Below are 18361 nucleotides of genomic sequence, written 5' to 3'. Positions count from 1 at the left end.
ATAACCACTGAGCCACAACAGTGGGTAAAAGGTAATACGTGCAGGGTAATCTAATTGATAGGATGCCATTCAGAAATGCATAATCTATGGCTCAACATGGCAGCCCTATTCACGTATGTTGGGCCCTCGTTATTTCAAACTGACTTAATTCAAACTGCCAGTTTACTGAACCGTAACTTTGGCCCCATCAACAGGTGCATTAAAAAGGCTCCTATTAATATAACAAATGTTCAATCCTCCGCAAAATCGAATTAATGAGAGTAAGTGGTAACCTAGAGTGCTAGATACTTACGCAGAACAAATGATGTGGCACCCACTCCAGACACACCGAGAGAGACAAAATATCGCAGGGAAATGAATGTAATGAAGGACTGGGAGAGGAGCGTTGAGAAGCCGGCAGTGAGGAGGATGGTGAGGGCAATGCAGATGACTGTGCGCCTCCCCACCCTGCAAGAACATCAATCATGAGAGCCCCGCATGCTCCTCCATGGTTCAACTCTGTAATGCCCAGGGAAAGAAAACGTCAGATAAAAGCTACAAATCCCTGCTTAATTAAACCAGCAAATTAAGATAATTTTTTAACATCTAAGGGATGATAACACTGCGCAAGCTCATGTGCAATAGAAATCAAAATCATTCTTCGATCTACTTGTGCAGCAGTATGCCTGTTGAAACTGTCATTAATCCAGCTGGTTTAGTAGTATTTGCAATAAGCCATCTTCCAATAGCCCCTTTGCATCTCTAGCAGATGGCAGTGACATTGCCTTGATGAGTGTGTTGAGAATACTGTGAGGAATGGACATACTCTTGCAAGCTTAAATGAAAATTATTCACATTTTGGCAATCTGTATCGCAAAAAATATGCTGGGCATTGCAGAGTTATAAAGGTGGCCCGCTGGCTGACCCTCGTGGTTGCTATGAGTGAACAAGAACCCACAGAGCAAGAAATTGCATTCCAGACCAGCAAAACGGTGATGAAACATGCAAGGTAACCAGCAAGACAGTGCTTCGAGATGTGCTTTTTTTTTGTTTCCTGGTGCAATCAAGTGTGGCCCTTTGTACCTTTTGCCTATGCTTAAACTTTACCTACGACTGAAAATAAGTAATTTTTCCAGCTAATAACAATAATGTCTTCTCAGCAAAGCACCACGGCACTGCTGCTAAAGCACCATTCACTGAAAAATTTGCCATTAAGCACATATTGAGTGAGGTTCCTATTGTTCCTAGTTATAACTAATGAAAAAAATTAATATTCCATATGTCCCTTTTTTCACATCTTGCTTGGTATAGACTACACAGCCTAATAGTTAAGTGAAACATGCTCATTGACTACATAAATAAAAAACAGGGCCAAATTACGATCATTAGGCATGCAAGTTAGTTTAGAAAGTCTAAGTTAAAAGGCAGGAAAGGAACTGGTCTAGCTCTAATTACTCAAATGAAGCAGGCAGCCAACTTTCACTGCCTTACTGCAGCAGCACAAACAAGGCTTTCCAAGTTAGACCAACCACCCGATTTTGCAACTGTAAAGCCCAAATTCATAAACACAAGATGCGAACTGGGTGCTCACTGCAGCACATTTTTTATCAGCAAAATAGTCAGCCTTGCACGCGACAGTATTAGCGCATGAAACAATAGAATTGCAGAACTACACACACTTTTGAACACTACTTGTGCACTGCTCTTACTTTCTGGTGAAGTCACCCTACAACTTGCAACTCCAATTCGCCAAGTATATCGTTATTCACAGAGCATTAAAGAGACTCATGCACGGTGAGGTAGGTTCTTCACCTGTCTGAGAGTTGTCCGAAAATGATCATGGATGTCATGTAGCCTGCCATGTACACAGACTGGCTGAGAGAGACAAGCCAGCTTCTTGAACACACGAGATCCCACTGCGTGATATCACCACCACATGCACTTTCACAGAGAACATACAATGCCGGCCGAAAAGAAAATGCACTTCACAGGTGCAGACTGAGACCAGCTTCCAGTGCTGTGCAGGCAAGCCCTCTGAAGCCTAGTTAGCTCAGGCATGCCTATAGGTCACAAAGTTTTAGTCAATGGGTGCAGCATTCCTGGGCTGTTAAGATAAAAGCTCTGCAACCACTCTTTGTAAGCAGAATGGAAAGTTGGGCTAGTTGGAAGCTGTTCATGATGAAAATTGGGGCGCAAACAAAATGGAGACACAGAAAGAAGACAACAGGACGAGTGCCTTCGTCCTGTTCTCTTTCTGTGTCTCCATTTTGTTCGCGCCCCCCTTTTCATCATCTTTGTAAGCACAGTATACAAAGCAAATACAGACTCTGAAAGCAATTAAGGCATCTTGGAAAACTGTGGCCGCTGCAAACACACTCAAGGAGTAGTGATACAAAATATTAAAGCTACACCCTTCTTGCTTCAATAACCATAAAAGACAAGTAACTGTGGTAATTATTGATATTCCTGTAATTTATCATGCATAGTAACAAATTATATTGCCACTTACTTTAACCACTTGTTTTGACTCTAACCAGTAATCCCTGACACAAGCAGTCTTCGCTGATGTCCACAGAATTTGAAGTCATTGTGTCATGCACCTAATAAACTGATCTCATCACATTATTTCCATGTGATGAGGTGTAGCACTCGTAAGTTAGATGTGCCTGTGGCCTTCAAAAGTAAAGGCGGACATAGTATGCTAAATCTATGCTTGCTATTAATGCTCTGCAAAAAATGTTCACATGCACACAGATACTATTTACCTATTCAGTTGGAGATTTTATGCTGCCACTCTTTCAAGTAAACACAGTTGAGTGCTGCAATCTACTCAGCATTTACCACTTGGTTGCACCCAAAGGCCAAAACTAAAGACCATGACAGGCACTCCCCACCACTAGTTACATACTCACATTACTGCTGCAAAAACATTACAATCAGGAGCAGTGTTGCAATTGTCATCAGTGCAGAAAGGAGCCACTTTGTGCAAGAATGAACTAAAGTAAAGAAAACACAGAACTGAAAAAGAGCACAGGCCAAAAACAAGCAGTTACAAAAAAAAAGGAAACGAGTGAATGTTTTAGCTTAGAACAAAGCACACACATATAACCGTGCATTTTTCAATGCTGAGACATTTACAAGGCAAGCATGAGTTGCATGAGCCATGCAATGGCCTGGATCATGCATTGCATCACTGAGGCAATGCATGAATGCAGTCAGAGGCAAAGTTCCTACCAGGGTCCTTCTGACAGCTTTACTGGTCATGAAACTTCCACCAAACTTTAATAATATGAACAGAAATAGCCACTATGAGAGGCATCAGTGCTGACTGGAAGGAAACAAGGCACCACTATTCTTAACAAATCTCTGTGTTAGGAGTGAAGCACACAGCGGAATGCAACTAGGCAGCATAGTTCGAGCCCTTACATTTCAAAAAGAAGAGGTGTAGGTCAGACAAGAGTTCGAAGTTTTTCTCGTCCTTTTGCATATGTTGTAGAGGGCAAATAAGTGGTAGGGTTGGAGGTAGCTAAACTATGTAGATGTGCGAAAGCAGGTGTTCATTATTCAATTGGAGGCAACACTTAAGGTCCACCTCAAGAGTATGGTGCAATATCTTTAGTGGGTTAATGCCCATATGTGCAGAATTGGTCTACTTAACATTCATAGATGGCGGCAAGTCCTTATACCACTACGAGAGCAGTGGTTCAGCAATTACGTGATGCGCCAATGCTCTGGCACGTGGCTATTTCCACCATTAGTGATTGCGCGATCCATCTTGATCTTCCCGAGCAACTTCTTGTGCAGCTGGTGCGACGCTCCTTCAAACTTACCCGAGCTTCCCCAGTGCTCCTCCGAACTTACCCAGGTTACTACCCCAGTTTACCCGAATAACTCGGGTAAGCTCGGGTAAGGGGGGTCGCTGTTGCTAGGCGACGGCACAAGAAAGAAAGATCGGACAGTTGACAAGATTCATGGTTGGTGTTGGTTAGCGTATGAGTTCTTTTGCACTAACAGCCAGTGATTTCGAGGGCACATCCATAATAAATAGCGACAGTTTTTCTTCTCAATGAGGCAGGCACTGCGGTGTGGTCATTCAAGGTGGGGTACAAGTGAAGTTCTCCCACAGTGCTATGGAGAAGTTTCATGACCAGTAGGAAAGTATCAAAACACCATGATTCTACACCATGACGCTACTAACTAAATTTGTGTAAACAATGAAGTGCTGACACAGCAAGCACCGATGCATAGTGTTAATGCAACATTTTATTCAGCTACGAGAAAAACAGCCATGACACAACATCCCTTTTCTTTCCTGCAAACGATGAATTGGCCTTTTACGGTTAAATTTCGTGCCACGTCAAACAAATTTTCACAAAGAAATGCCCAATGCATGAAAGGAAATTACAAACTACTGCAAACCATAGGCTATGCTAGATGTATTCGCAAAACGCTTTCAAAGGTGTCTACAATGCTACAATGATGACAAAAATCTTTCCTTGTAAACATTACTTTCTCTTTTTGCCTGAGAGGCAAAATATTTCAAATGAATAGCAAAAAGAAAGGCAAAGAAATCCTTTTTATATAACAACTATTCTGTTACAAAAATGTAACCACAGAGAAGGGTGCATATAACTTTTTTTAAAAATGGAACCCGGTCATAACTGGCATGAGGCTGTGCCCGAGCCTACGTGTGCCATGGAGGACCATGTAAGCTTCAAAAAATGAACAGGTAGATGAAGACCATGGATAAATAGAGAATGGTAGCATAGAGACATGTTAATGCTGCTCATGCATATATCTAGTTGCTTTTCCGACCCTAAAGTGATTAAAAAATAAACTGGACCTGTCACACTGTATTGAATGAAAGCAGGCTCTCTATGTGCTCCACAAAATTTATGGCTGGTTCTAAATGCCAGCGAACGGCTGGCCAGACTATTTTCTAGTTTCTTGTTTTTGAGAGAATCTACATGGATAGAAAATTTGCTTGCCACTTGGTAAATGTGGTTATCAGGCTTAATTAAACACAATATGTTGCTCAGTCATAAGCAACCATCACAGGATTAAAGTGGTCATAATAAAAACTCACGCAGGTCTTAAAAACAGAGCAGTCTAAATTAAAACAGCAGCTAGAAGCCATAAATGTTTAACTTCTTGTGAGTAGCCTGCGTATGTGGACTCCTAAAAAGGGACAATGCGGACAAATTGAAATTGGCCTGTGATGATAGGTTACTGCCTTCTAATGACAAAGAGGATGTTTTCACTGAAAACAAAGCTTTGACAAGCTAGAAAAAGTAAAAAAAAATGCAAGTGTCGCTAGCATCGGCTGCTTTTGCAAGAAAATAGTTTTTAATTCCATGGATCCCGGAGGCTAAGCTAAACCGCCATTCACTTTCAAGTGAGGATCATGGCATTCATCTTGCTCTTGATATAATGAGTTTGAATTCTGTGGCAGAAAAATTTTTAAACTTTTTTTCAGCAACAAATGAGTCTCTTGCTGCCATGCGAACATTAACCTGGCCATAAATGGTCACAGAATTGATTTTAGCTACAAACAAAAAGTGGACGGAGTTGCGCACAGTCCCTTTATTAAGAGACTAAATGACAAAAGCAAGCCGCTGACCTAGAAATTAAGGATTCCACCACGCAGTAGCTGTTCACTATTGCAGAAATCAGTTCAGGCAGTGTGCAAGTCTAGATTACAAGAGCTCCTGAGAACAAAAGAATGAATTTTTGATGAACTGTTTAGCTAGAAGATTGCTCTTTTGTACTGGGGGAGCTCTCTGGGTCTGAACTTTACTGTCTCGAGTGAGCTCTGCTACATGACAGTTTTGCCTAGTTGGTATCATGCATGAAATGCTTAGCACACACAGAACACAGACAAATTGCAGAGAAATGCATTGTTGCCTTCCTTGTTTGTTCATGCCTTGTTTGTGCTAAGCATTTCAAGTACCATAAGGTGGTTCACCTATTTTAATGCGGCAACATTAAAATCCTCATCGGGGTAAAAAAAAAGTGTTGTTGGTCATAAAATTTGCCCATTGGCTGTAGAAGAGACATCACCAAACCAGAAGTAACATCACTTCCTGTAAAGGCATCAACAGCTTCTATTGCAATTACAATGCCAACACACAAGGTAATTAGGTGTCTGTGAATTTTAAAGCCTGAATATGTTTCGTGATCCTACGTCCATGGGACAATCTGGCAACTGGTTCAGATGATTCTCATTTTCAGTTTTGACTTGGCTCTTACACCATGGAATTCGTACAAACACAGTTGCAGTACACAATAATGAACCTGATTTCTACTGCTAACTAGCTGCGTGACACTTATGCTTACACCCCTCAAAGCTCTCTTCATTCTCAATTCATGCAAACTGGTACCATGTCAGTTAGAAATAAGCTGATATTTTTCATTAACATCTATTTTTTTTTTTCAAAGCTAGTGTTGTACATTGTGCTTTCAATTGCAAGACATGAAATGTGAACCAAACACAGCTGCACATCAGCTCTCTAGTCCAGTTTTTTGCTACCCAGTACAATACAAAAGCTGAAGCTCAGAACACAGTCTCAAATGCTGTTGTTGAGCTGCTAAACTTTCCTGTGCTCCCTCGTTGACTTATGTCTGAATACGACTTACCTCATCAACAATGGTGCTCCTGTAGTGAGTATGGTCGTACTCCCAGGAGTCGCAGCTCATTGTAACGTTCGTAGAGAGATTGTACATCTGGCAGTGGCTGTAGCGTTCCTCTCCTAGTATGTTCTCCTTTGGGATGGCCATCTCCTTCCACTCCTCATCCGTCAAGTTCTCATAACCTGACGGCCTTGCACACCAGTGGTCGATTTTTGGCGCGACAGCCGTGATGATGAGGTTGTGGTATGCTCCGAACATGCTGATTGTGATGGCAAAAAGAAACACAACCCGTTGAAATGGCCCATAAGCCCCGATGATGGTGGTCAACTCGATCTTCTCCTCTTTTATCATGGTCTCGTGTACGGTCGAGCCCCCTTTAAAGACTGTCTCCACCAGGTGCTCGCTCTCTTCTGCGCATCCGTCTCCTGCTGCAAGGTTTCTCCTGTAAACGAGAAGGAACGCCACACTTCAAAAATGAAATCACTAGTCATCCGCTCAGCGTTTCTGCTGTCTGATAACTCTTTTTATCCCCCCATGCATGTGCTGCCATTTTCTCACAGATTACCCACATGCCCAAATTTTATTACTACCAGCTACAGCTTTTTGACTGGCAGCTCTCTTAGTCCTTGGTTTCGACACACTTACAAGGCTGCATTTTAGATTGTCTCTACGAATGACATGAAGAAGAACTGTTGGATGCGCACAGAGATAATAGCTCGTGTAGTTATAAAACTACCAGTGGACTTTTTCAAAAATCTGTTGACTGCATTGTATACTAAGGAATGGTTGGTAGCAATGCACTTTTCTGCAAGTGTGCAACTAGTGGAAATTAGCACAAAATTTGTAAGAATCAGCACAAAGCTCCCCATTTGCAAGTTTGTGCAATAACGCAGTCTAGCAGAAGGCAGCTTGCATATTAGTTTGGAATGTACAGAGGTATATACTCCACCAGAACTTTTCGGTTTTGAGGCCGAAGCACACCTTTCCTTCCTCTGCAGTAAATATAGCCCCCGTTGCTGTTTTCTCTTAAAAGTGCACTGAAGAGGAATCTGAACTCGTCTTTTTACGACTGGAACTCAATCTAGATGTTCCAAGCATTCTTAGAAACTTCGAATTATTGTCCTGCGAGGCCGATTTTCCCTATTTAAATCGGTTGACTCCTCCTACCTTCAGCGTTGAGTTCAAAAAAAGGCGGGAGCCGGGACATTTAATCAGATTTAAATTAGGGAAATCGGCTGCACAGGGCAATAATTCGAAGTTTCTAAGAATGCTCGGAACGTGTAGATCGAGTTCCCGCGGTAAAAAGATGAGTTCACATTCCTCTTTAGTGGACCTTTAAAACATAATATATTGCAAGCATTCGTTATTAAGGCATATTTCTAATGTAAACGTGCATTTCCAATATTAGTTGGTCAGAGAAACAATAGTTCCCTTGGTTACTACGAGTTGTTTAGGCGTATCGTTTCTATGGATGGCGCCAGCTGCTCCAGCGATGTAGCAAAAAACTGCGCAGCGAACAGCGTGTGAGGTGTTCATCTTGCGGCGAAACTACTGGCAGAGTGACAATGTTACAGAGGCTGAGCCCTGTAGCCTTTCTTTCATTGCCAAGAAAAGTTTCCACCGAGGAGAAGAGGAAACTTGTTATGAAAGAGAAGTCAAGTGAGGGTGTGCTTATGAACGATGCATAAGGAGAGTTATGCATCATCGCCTGTACAGCTGTGTACTGTACAGCTGTGTACCTTCTCCTTTTGGTATGATGAGATTATGTGCAAGTACTGAAAAAAAAAAAAAATTCCTTCACAACATTCTGCAGTCAGAACAGTGAACCCTTATGAGCGTGTTAAAACTGCACGCACGAATAAGTGGCAATTTATTTTGTAGAAAAAAACACTACTGAAAGAGGCCTGTAATAGAAGCACGAGACTAAATGCAAAATTCGGCAAAATTTGCATGTGGGAAAGAAAAGTGATATACAAAAATAATCAGTGGTAGAACTATGTACAGCTGTGCAATTCGAGGTATTGGTTAAACCATGATATCTGTAAGCCATAGAGTGAGTTAAGAACATTGCTATATCATGAACTGCATTAAAATGAGGGTTGTATGCCTTACTGGGCCAAATTTTCATGTTTCCAAACGCCACTGTTGGTTAGCATCCGATAAATGAGCAATTAGAGACAAAACCTCGGAAGGAAATCTGGCAAGAATCCCGAGCGTGCAGTAAGCTGTCATTTTGTACAGTTACGACAGCTAAGCATAGCACTGCTGTCATGCCACTGACGTGAAACCAGAGCCCCGGAGCAAAGAGAACACACACCATCTCAGACGCTCATGTCCTGTGAAATCTAAGCACTGAACGATCTTGCTATTGTCACAAAGTTTAACAGTGCTCATACCATTTTAATGCAAGAAATTAGATGGGTAAAGAGCCATGACTGTTATGTTAGCTACAGCATGGCATGGCTTGTCGACAACTGGTCGAAGCTCACGCTCGTACTTGCTGACAGATCTCTATGCATATCCCCGTTCCTCACCACCACACAAAAGGCAAGCAAGTTTATGGCATACAAGCCTCAAGTGCTCTCACAGATAGGGTAACAAACATTTTCCCAAAGTTTTTTCGTGAATGCTTGAAGGTATGCCATGAAACTTATCAGTTGCTTTTATCTCTCTCAGTTCTCCTATGGCAGCTAAAACAACTGTTTCAAACACAATTGGCCCCGACTCTTTTGTGGTCATAGGAATTTTGTTCAGTCAAGTTCAGTGTACTGTCGCTTGAGCATGCTGCACCCAATCACACTCAATGCAGGATACTTAGTCACTCAGAGGAGTGATATTGGTATCATGTGGTAGGCGGTGCATGCGCATAATCCACGATCTGCTCTGCTTGTCTGAGACCAGCTTAACAGCCTTGACATGCAAATGCACCCCTAGAATCAATGCGTGCTGATGTCAAACCTTAGTATTGAAAAAGGAAGGGCACCATTTCACATTACCAGATGGTGCTTAAGTCATCTGCTCAAGCCAACACAAAAGCCAGTGATTTCAATCACAATGCTAAACAACTTGGGTGTAAGAGGGCCAGCGTATTTGAAAGTAAGACCTCTCCACTTAATTCTTAATGGGACACATTCTGTGGTACTCATTAACTTGGCATGGAAACATGCAATATTCTGTTTTTGTATAATATCCAGCTCTATAAACAAAACATACAAACTAGGACAGCCAGAACTGATAATGGTAAACACTTTTTGTGAATGCCTCTCAAGTAAACACATGCACACAATGTCAAACAAGTGTTCCAGCTTTGAGTAAATTACATATTGCACAACCGAGATTCCTAAAGACTCTGCATAAAAAAAAACAACTGTGAAATTATTCTACTTAAAAGTGTACCCTAAATGACTGTCTAGGCCAGATTGTTAAGCTAACATACTGTGAATGGTAGAAGACACAGCAGTATACTGCGTACTGTTAACTGATTTGTAGAAATGTCACTGCCACCAGTTACGAGACCATGCACACACTGCACAAGTTACTATACCACAAACTTACAAAGCAATTGATATCTGCCTCGGACGTATTTGCGCAAATTATATTATGGACGGTGCGACAGTGCCCCCCTCCTGCCATTCTCTCCAGATGATTACCTATAGCAATACGCCATAAAAGGTCAAACTGCTATGACGCTAAAGAAATACTTTGCAAGAATTTATTCTACCTAACTCCACGAACGACTGCTTTCTTGTAGAAACTATACAATTGTAAGCAGAGCAGACAACTACAGCGTGCGTCATTCTTGTGTAGAGTGCTCGAGCAGTGCACACTAGCTAATAAAAACTCAAGAGTTGACAGCAGCTAATGGCTGTAGAGTAAACTTCAAGTGCCCACCTGATTTGTATGTTTATATGCCTCTTACTTCTGTGCAAGTGTTGCCCCTAGAGCCCAGGAGCTGCGTCCGGGTGTCACTTTATTTGTAAGGCAGTGCGCAGTTCCGACGCTTTACACAAGGGTGACGCGACTGTACACGTGTCAGCAAGACAACCACATGCAAATACCAAAGTGTTGGTGTACACACCAAAGCACTACCCGGACGCAGCACATTTATAAAGCAAACAATAGTACATTATTGCTGGAGGCATGATATTAAGTGCCATTGTCATGCCGAAGCCAATTCATAACAGACCATGACAGTGACGGAGTATTTTCATTTTCAGGTTCATACTAGAAAATACAAGCAAGTGCAAACAGCCAATAAGCAGCAAGATGTGTAGCTTTTGACTCCATATGCATTTAAAAATGACAAAGTGTGGTATTTGGGATTTAACATTCCACAGCTGCCGAGCGGCTATAAGACGCCATAAGGTCCAGATTAATGTCGACCATCTGAGGTTTTTAAACATGTTTGTAACGTTTTCTGAACACAGAACAAAAGGGGATAGCGACAAAGATGGAGCATAAAAACAACCTTTCACATAATCTTCAGAATATATTACAAATATGAACCAACTTACTTGGTTCATATTTGGAATCAATTTAGTTGGTACATTACTTGGGGCTGGAGAGCATTATCAAGCATTAATTTTTGCCCTCATACCCAGGGATGTAATTTTTCACCCAAAATAATTTCTTACTCTGTAGTTACTCGCAACTCTAGCAGCAGTGCACAAAGAACAGCATTTGATGTCCATAGGTGCTGCCGAGTAATGCCACAAAACAAAGTTGCAAATGACGCAGGAACTCGAGGATGAAATCTACAGCCAGCTGTGCACATGAGGCGAGTATAGGGTTGCATTCTTAGCTCTACTAAATTCTCCAGCGACCTTGTCCGATGCTCTTCAACTAAACCTCAGAAGACACTGAAACTGATACGCTTGAGTACTACACTGCTTATACAGACAGGAAAAAAGTACACAAGTTCTATCTAATCTGCTCCCCCGAGTATATGACAACCTAGCAAGTAATCATAATTGACATTTGAGTAACGAACACCAACTTATCACTTGTCCTATCATCTCTGGATTAGAGAGCGTGGGGAACTGCACTTTTTGGATATAGCTTTACAAAGTAACTTACACCGAACACTCATGCTGCCTCTGGCTTGGCCATATCACACCTCACGCCACTCGAACAACTGTCTCAGTTTCATAGCCTTTTGGGTCAAGAAACTGACTTCAACTCGCCTTTGCAAACAGGAGCATCTAAAGTTGAGCCTGAATTGTGTGTTTAATAACTAACTCAACTGATCGTGAAAGCTTTACATGGGGAGTACGCACAGTATTTTTTGACCTGTTTATCAGTCTGACCTGTCTTTCCAGTACTACAGAGTGCGCCATCAGGCACAATCTACTAGTGCTCTACAGCAAAACGATGCCATAATGAAGCTCAATGGGTGAAGCAAATTTTTGCCCTAACGCTACACTTCTCTAGAGTAGTTGCAATTGGCTTTAATCATGTCAAATGTTTGTTATATCCTCCTTCGTAATGACGTGACACACACTGAAGATGTAACTTCGTGTGACTGGCTCTATCAAATGCTCAGTTCAGTAGTCACGCCAATGAACAGAAGCAAGTAGCAGTTTTTGCAACACAAAAGACAAAATGCATTCACTGGCACACTGCATTCTCAGGGAAAGTGAATGATTCAGTTAAAAAATTTTGACGCGTGTTAAAACTGGCAGTGTATGAGAGCTGAACATCAGTGAATAATACGCGAGGTCGCTTCAGCACTATTCGTCAGCAAAAACTAAGCTAAAAGTTGCCTGTTCTATTATTTTATTGTACTAGTACGCTCCGCACATGTTTGAACCAACTGCTCTAAGAATTACAGCGGTCCACGACACCAGCTAAAATCGCCGCGCTGTAATATGGCACAGCCTGTTCGCATGCACAAACACTTGGACCACTCCTGTCATAGAAAACGAGCAGTGAAACACCGCTATCATGACTTGCTGTAAAAATGCTGCCCAGCTGACAGGTTTTCATCGTATAGTAAAGGAGAAAACATGGTGCCAGCCGGCTAATTTCATCGCGAAACTCGCGGTCCTGCCATCATCTGGGCTCAAAATGCACCAGTTCAGATACGCGCACTTGCATGTCGCATGCAATGACCTGTTCCTCGGAGCGCTAGAAACACAACTTGGCCCGAGCCGGTGGAACGGTTGTGAGCCAAAAAACGTTCTCCACAAATTGCAGAGCAAGGCATAAACACAAATACCTTAAACAAGTGTCGATACGATGCTAGCTTCTCAGCAATGATATTACGCCGCTAGGCTCGGACACGCCTCTCATACTCTGAAGACAGTATACAAGATCAAGGCCTGTGCGATCGACCCTACCACCTACAGCAAGCGGCGCAGGTATTCGCAAGGGGAGGCAACAGTGTCAGGTTCCACTTCACCTGCTAGGTAGAACCAGCGCCTAGAGCACGTAGACTGCGCTGGCAGCACCAAAGTGGTCCGGCCAGTCCTATCGCAGGAGACCGCTCTTCGATGGTTGGCTTGCTCAGAAAGCAAACGGCCCGATTCAGACATCCGAAGCGGACCAAGAACCACGTGAACAGGAAGGGATTGCACGTGTCACGCAAACTCGTCGCGCAAGAAGCTCATTTCTGAGTACGGCTTATGACGCTACACGGCTACGCGCACAGCGCGCGCAAGAATAGACCGCTCAGCGCGCTCATAGCCGCTGTAACACCGCCGCGGGGAAGCGGCAACAGAGTTTATGAGATAGCGAAAGGAGGATAGAAGAGAGAGAGAGATGGGTAGCAGAGGCAGAGGGCAACAGGGGTACGGCCCAAGGCTCCTTTGGGTCGGCGGATCGCCGGGCGTGACATCTGCGAAAGCACGGCGCTGTGTTGGCTGTGTTTAGGAGCGGAATGGCGAAATTATAGTGAAATGCTAGCGAACGACGGCGACTACGATGATGATAATGGCTGCTCTTGTGGCTACTTCTTTTTAGAGGTGTAAAGGAGCTGTCAATGGAATGGGCAACAGCGAGCGCCGCGGCGCCGCCGCGCGGGATTTGCTTTTTGCTAGCTAAAACCAACGTTTGCTAAACCGTGCAAACTAAGAGGCTGGTTAACTAATACTGCATTCTGAACAGGCCCCTTGATCATTGAGAGGCGTGTATTCCACCGTAAGTAATATCCATGTAAGTTCTTAGTATTTTGAAAACGCGGTAACCCTCGGCGCTTTGGCCCCACAAATTCTGGCTACATCGCGCCGCTTAAAATACATGCGCTTTCTAGAAGCTTGCAGGCAAAGCAACCTCTCCTGTGCACGTAACTCTTCGAAATATCCAAAATTTGTAGGGCCACAGCGTTGAGGGTAACCGCGTTTCCGAAATTCTAAAAACTGATATTGATATATTACTTACAGTGGGCTACATGCCTCTCAGTAATTAAGGAGCCTAAAAACAATAGTTAAAAGTTCAGTATTAAATATTGTCACGACCTGAGGAGCCATGCAGGTAGGCGCTGGGAAGAACCCAAGACTGAAACCTTGTTAATTAGAGAGCCAGGGTCCAGGTCACAGAGCCAGAGCGCCTCGAGAGCCAACCACCGCTTCGTCGTCGTTTCGACTAAGCGTGGAGGCCGCGCGGCGCGTTAGGCACGTGGCATTATTCCGTGGCGTTAGGCACGTGACGTTAAATACGAAGGTGATGTATACGGCAAGATCTCATCCCACGTCTTATGTTCAACGTCAACGTACATCGAGATCATGTCCTTTGATGTTTTGTTGAACCGTTCCGTTAGACCATTGGTTTGGGGATGATAAGCTGTTGTTGGTCGATGAGCTGTATGGCTAAGCGTTAAGACGTCTCGTAAGAGCCGGGCTGTAAACGCCTTGCCTCGGTCAGTAATGATGGCCGATGGGGCGCCGTGTCTAAGCACGATGGCGTGCATAAAGTGGACAACTTCGGCGGCACTACCTCGCGCAAGGGCCTTCGTTTCAGCGTAACGGGTCAAGTAGTCTGTAGCGACTACGATCCACTTGTGGCCGGTCGACGAGTGAGGGAATGGCCCCAGAAGGTCCATGGCGACTTTGCCGAATGGTATTTGTGGCGGTTCGATGCACTGAAGCAGTCCGGGAGGCTTGAGCGCCGGTTTTTTCCGCTGCTGGCATTGCCCGGACATAACGCTTGACGCTTGTAGTGAGCTGGGGCCAGTAGTAGTTCTGCCGGATTCGGGACAAGGTGCGTGTGACACCAAGGTGGCCGGAAGTCGGTTCATCATGGCAGGCAAGGAGAACTTCATCCCGTAAGTCAGACGGTATGACGAGCAGGCAAGTTGTCGGACTGGAAGTACAGTTCTTTTTGTAAAGCACCCCGCTCCGGAGGCAGAACGATGATAGCCCACGAGACAGGTAGCGTGGTACCTCACGGTGCCCACCTTCGAGATGTTCTATGAGCAGACGCAGCTCGGCGTCGGCACGCTGTCTGGAAACGAGCTCAGACGTGCTGACTGCTCCAAGGAAGCTATCGTCGTCGATGGTGTCTTGTGGAGGAGGTTCGACGGGAGCGCGTGACAGGCTATCAGCGTCGGTGTGTTTCCGGCCGGACTTATAAGCGACGGTGAAATCGAATTCTTGCAGGCGTAATGCCCAACGTGCGAGGCGGCCGCAAGGGTCCTTTACATTTTTCAACCAGCACAGCGAGTGGTGGTCAGTGACGACGCAAAACGGTCTGCCATACAGGTATGGGCGGAACTTAGCTGCTGCCCAGACTACCGCTAAACATTCTTTTCCGGTGGTAGAGTAGTTCAACTCAGCTCGCGATAGCGAGCGGCTGGCGTAGGCAATTACTTCGTCGACACCGTCTTGCCGCTGGACGAGAACGGCGCCAAGACCGACGTTGCTCGTATCCGTATGTAGTTCCTGCGTGTCGGCATCTTCGTCGAAATGTGCTAGGATTGGCGGCGATGGGAGTCGGCGTCATAATTCGTCGAAGGCAGTTTGCTGTTCGTTGTCCCAGGAAAATGATGCATCATCCCGGGTTAGGAGCATCAGCGGGCTGGCAAGCTGGGCGAAGTTTCTAATGAAGCGACGATAGTAGGAGCACAGGCCCAGGAAACGTCGGACTGCTTTTTTGTGAACGGGGACGGGAAAGGCATCAACGGGCGCAAGCTTCTCTGGGTCAGCTCGGATTCCGTCAGCACTAATGACGTGCCCGAGAAACTTCAATTTGGTGAACCCAAAGTGACATTTTTATGGTTTGAGGGAGAGGTTGGCAGAACGAACGGCTTCGAGGACAGTTCTGAGGCGGTGCAGATGTTCCGTGAACGTTGCGGAAAAAATAATGACATCGTCATGATAAACAAGACATGTCTACCACTTCAGACCTGTGAGGACGGTGTCCATCATTCTTTGGAAAGTGACCGGAGCGCAGCAGAGCCCGAATGGGAGGACGCGAAATTCGTACAGCCCGTCCGGTGTGATGAAGGCGGTTTTCTCACGGTTCCTCTCATCGACTTCTATCTGCCAACAACCGCTCCTGAGGTCTACCGAAGAGAAGTACTTGGCTTGGCGAAGACGGTCGAGGGAGTCATCGATACGCGGCAGCGAATACACGTCTTTCTTTGTCACACTGTTGTTTCCTATAGCCGACTTAGAATTGCAGTGTTCCATCTTTCTTCTTCACGAGGACGACAGGAGACGACCACGGGCTGCTTGACGGTTGGATGACGCCGTCCGTGAGCATCTCTTTGACCTGTGTTTGCATAGCATCTCGCTCCCGAGGGGACACACGATAGGGCTGCTGATGGATGGGTCGAGCTCTTTCATGCATGATGATATGGTGTTTAACTATCGACGTTTGTCGCACCTTAGACGACGACGTGAAACACGCACGAAACTTTCGCAAGAGGTCCTGGAGTTGCCCTTTCACAGCGGATGAAAGGCCCGGACTTGTGTTGACATCGTTGAGCGCTTCTGCATCACCTCCAGGTGTGCCTTCCTCGCAAGCAAAGCATTCGGCCACTTCCTGAACATTGTCGCCGTAAGCGATGGCCGTGCCACGGAATAGATGTCGATGCTCTGTGCAAAAGTTGGTAACAAGGACCTCTGTCCAACCGTCATGAAGGCAGCCAAGGCCTCGTGCCACCGCAATCCCCTTAATGAGTACGAGATAGACATTAGGCTCGACAACCCGGAGTCCTCGATGTGGCTCGTCAAAGGTAACTCTAGCGAGAATGCTGGCACGTGGGGGCATCGTAACGTTATCGTCGGCGACTTGCAGGGCGGGCCGAGAACCCTGGTGCGCCGGCTTTGCTGTGGCCATTTTGGTAGAAAACGTCACCAAGCAATTCGAGAGGTCTATTATAGCACCCTGCTCGCGAAGAAAGTCGATGCCAAGGATGACATCGCGAGAACATTCGCGCAGAACAAGAAAAGTGGCGACGAAGGTGCAGCCTCGAACCGTAACCCGGGCCGCACACATACTGAGCGGTGCGACAGCATGTCCGCCGGCCGTACGTACGTCGGGGCCTTCCCACGGTGTCGTCACTTTTTCGGGGCAGTCGCAAGCCGTCCGCTTAGGATGGAGTAATATGCGCCCGTATCGACCAACGCGCTGACCTCCCTAGTGTCGACGAGAACAGGGATGTCCAAGGAGATCCTGCCTTCAGCGCGGACTGCCGATGGCTGTTGGGAGTGACTCAGCTGGTGCGGCGGCGGAAGCTGGTCGGCGACTGGGGTTGCGGCGTCGGAGCGATTCGGGTGGCGTGTCGGGAAAAATTGTGCGGCGATGCGGCGTTCGACGTCGGGTCGAGTCGGTCGGAGCGGCGGTGGAAGCTTTGCGGCGGATCGGCGTTCGGCGGCCTCGCCTCCAAAGGTCGCCGGAGTTGTTTTCCCAATGAGGGCTCAAAGAACCACGTATGTGCTGAGGCATAAGGGGACTCAGAAGGCGAAGACCGGCGTGGAGAAGGCGAGCGCGACTCGCGGCGGGGAGACGGGCGGCGGGGAGACGGGCGGCGGGGAAGAGGCAGGGAACTACGCTGGCGGGCGCGACATACTCGGCGATATCCTGAGGGTGCTTCCAGGTCGTGGACGGGGACTGGCCAGAGAAAATCCGCGCAGACCAATTTCGCAATATGGGCACCGCCGGTAGAGATGGCCGGCTTCACCCCAGTGGTAGCAGAGCGGGCGTTGATCCGGAGTGCGCCAGAGATCAGTCTTCCGCGGTGCCTGGCGCCGATCAGCCCAGTAAGGGAGCGGTTGAGCAGGGTGCACCGCGACCACTGGAGGGGTGTAAGGCGAAGGCCCAGGAAATGGGGCGGGGCGGCGCACGACGTCCGCGTACGTGACTGGCTGAACAGGGGCCTGGTACGGCGCGGGAACGGATGGGGCCGGTTGCGGCGCCGGCACGACCACGGCGGCTTGTGCCCTGAGCGCCTGCTGAACTTCCTCGCGGATGAAGCTGGTAACGGAATCGATGCGAAGGGCAAATGTTCCTTGAAGGTGCTGCAGCTACTCGATGACCACGGAACGGATGAGCTCGCGAAGGGAGCTCGGATTCATCCCGAGATCGGGGTCGAACCGGTTCAACGTGGACAGTGTCGGCACTGGACGCAGTTGCCGGGCGTACTGATTGGACCTCTGCTGCAGCAATTGCTCCATGTGCACGGCGTCGGCCAGAAACTCGGCGGCGGTGTTAGGCGAGTTCCGTGCGAGGCCGGAAAAAAGCTGGTCTTTTACGCCGCGCATCAGGTGCCGCAGCTTTTTTTCTTCACTCATGGCCGGATCGGCGCGATGGC

General features: G+C 46.3%; 1 protein-coding gene across 6 annotated transcripts in view; it reads right to left on the bottom strand.

The window, feature by feature from the left end:
- LOC144098704 (organic cation transporter protein-like) overlaps nt 1-18361 on the bottom strand; it is a 96261-nt gene that overhangs the window by 15547 nt on the left and 62353 nt on the right. For 4 of the 6 annotated variants that reach the window (XM_077631530.1, XM_077631525.1, XM_077631527.1 and 1 more), the window contains exons 2-4: nt 6616-7051; nt 1792-1895; nt 293-447 (exon numbers count right to left, since the gene is read on the bottom strand). In XM_077631530.1, the coding sequence (XP_077487656.1) occupies nt 293-447; nt 1792-1895; nt 6616-7051 (695 nt within the window). Of the gene's footprint in view, nt 1-292; nt 448-1791; nt 1896-6615; nt 7052-10500; nt 10588-13009; nt 13498-18361 lie in introns of those variants that run through there. The other 2 variants (XM_077631526.1, XM_077631529.1) reach the window with 2 other exon arrangements.

The sequence above is a fragment of the Amblyomma americanum genome, chromosome 7 (genome assembly GCF_052857255.1).
Source record: "Amblyomma americanum isolate KBUSLIRL-KWMA chromosome 7, ASM5285725v1, whole genome shotgun sequence".
Lineage (NCBI taxonomy): Eukaryota > Metazoa > Arthropoda > Arachnida > Ixodida > Ixodidae > Amblyomma > Amblyomma americanum.
Note: the sequence above shows the minus strand (reverse complement) of the source record. Positions and strands in the feature narration are given on the sequence as shown.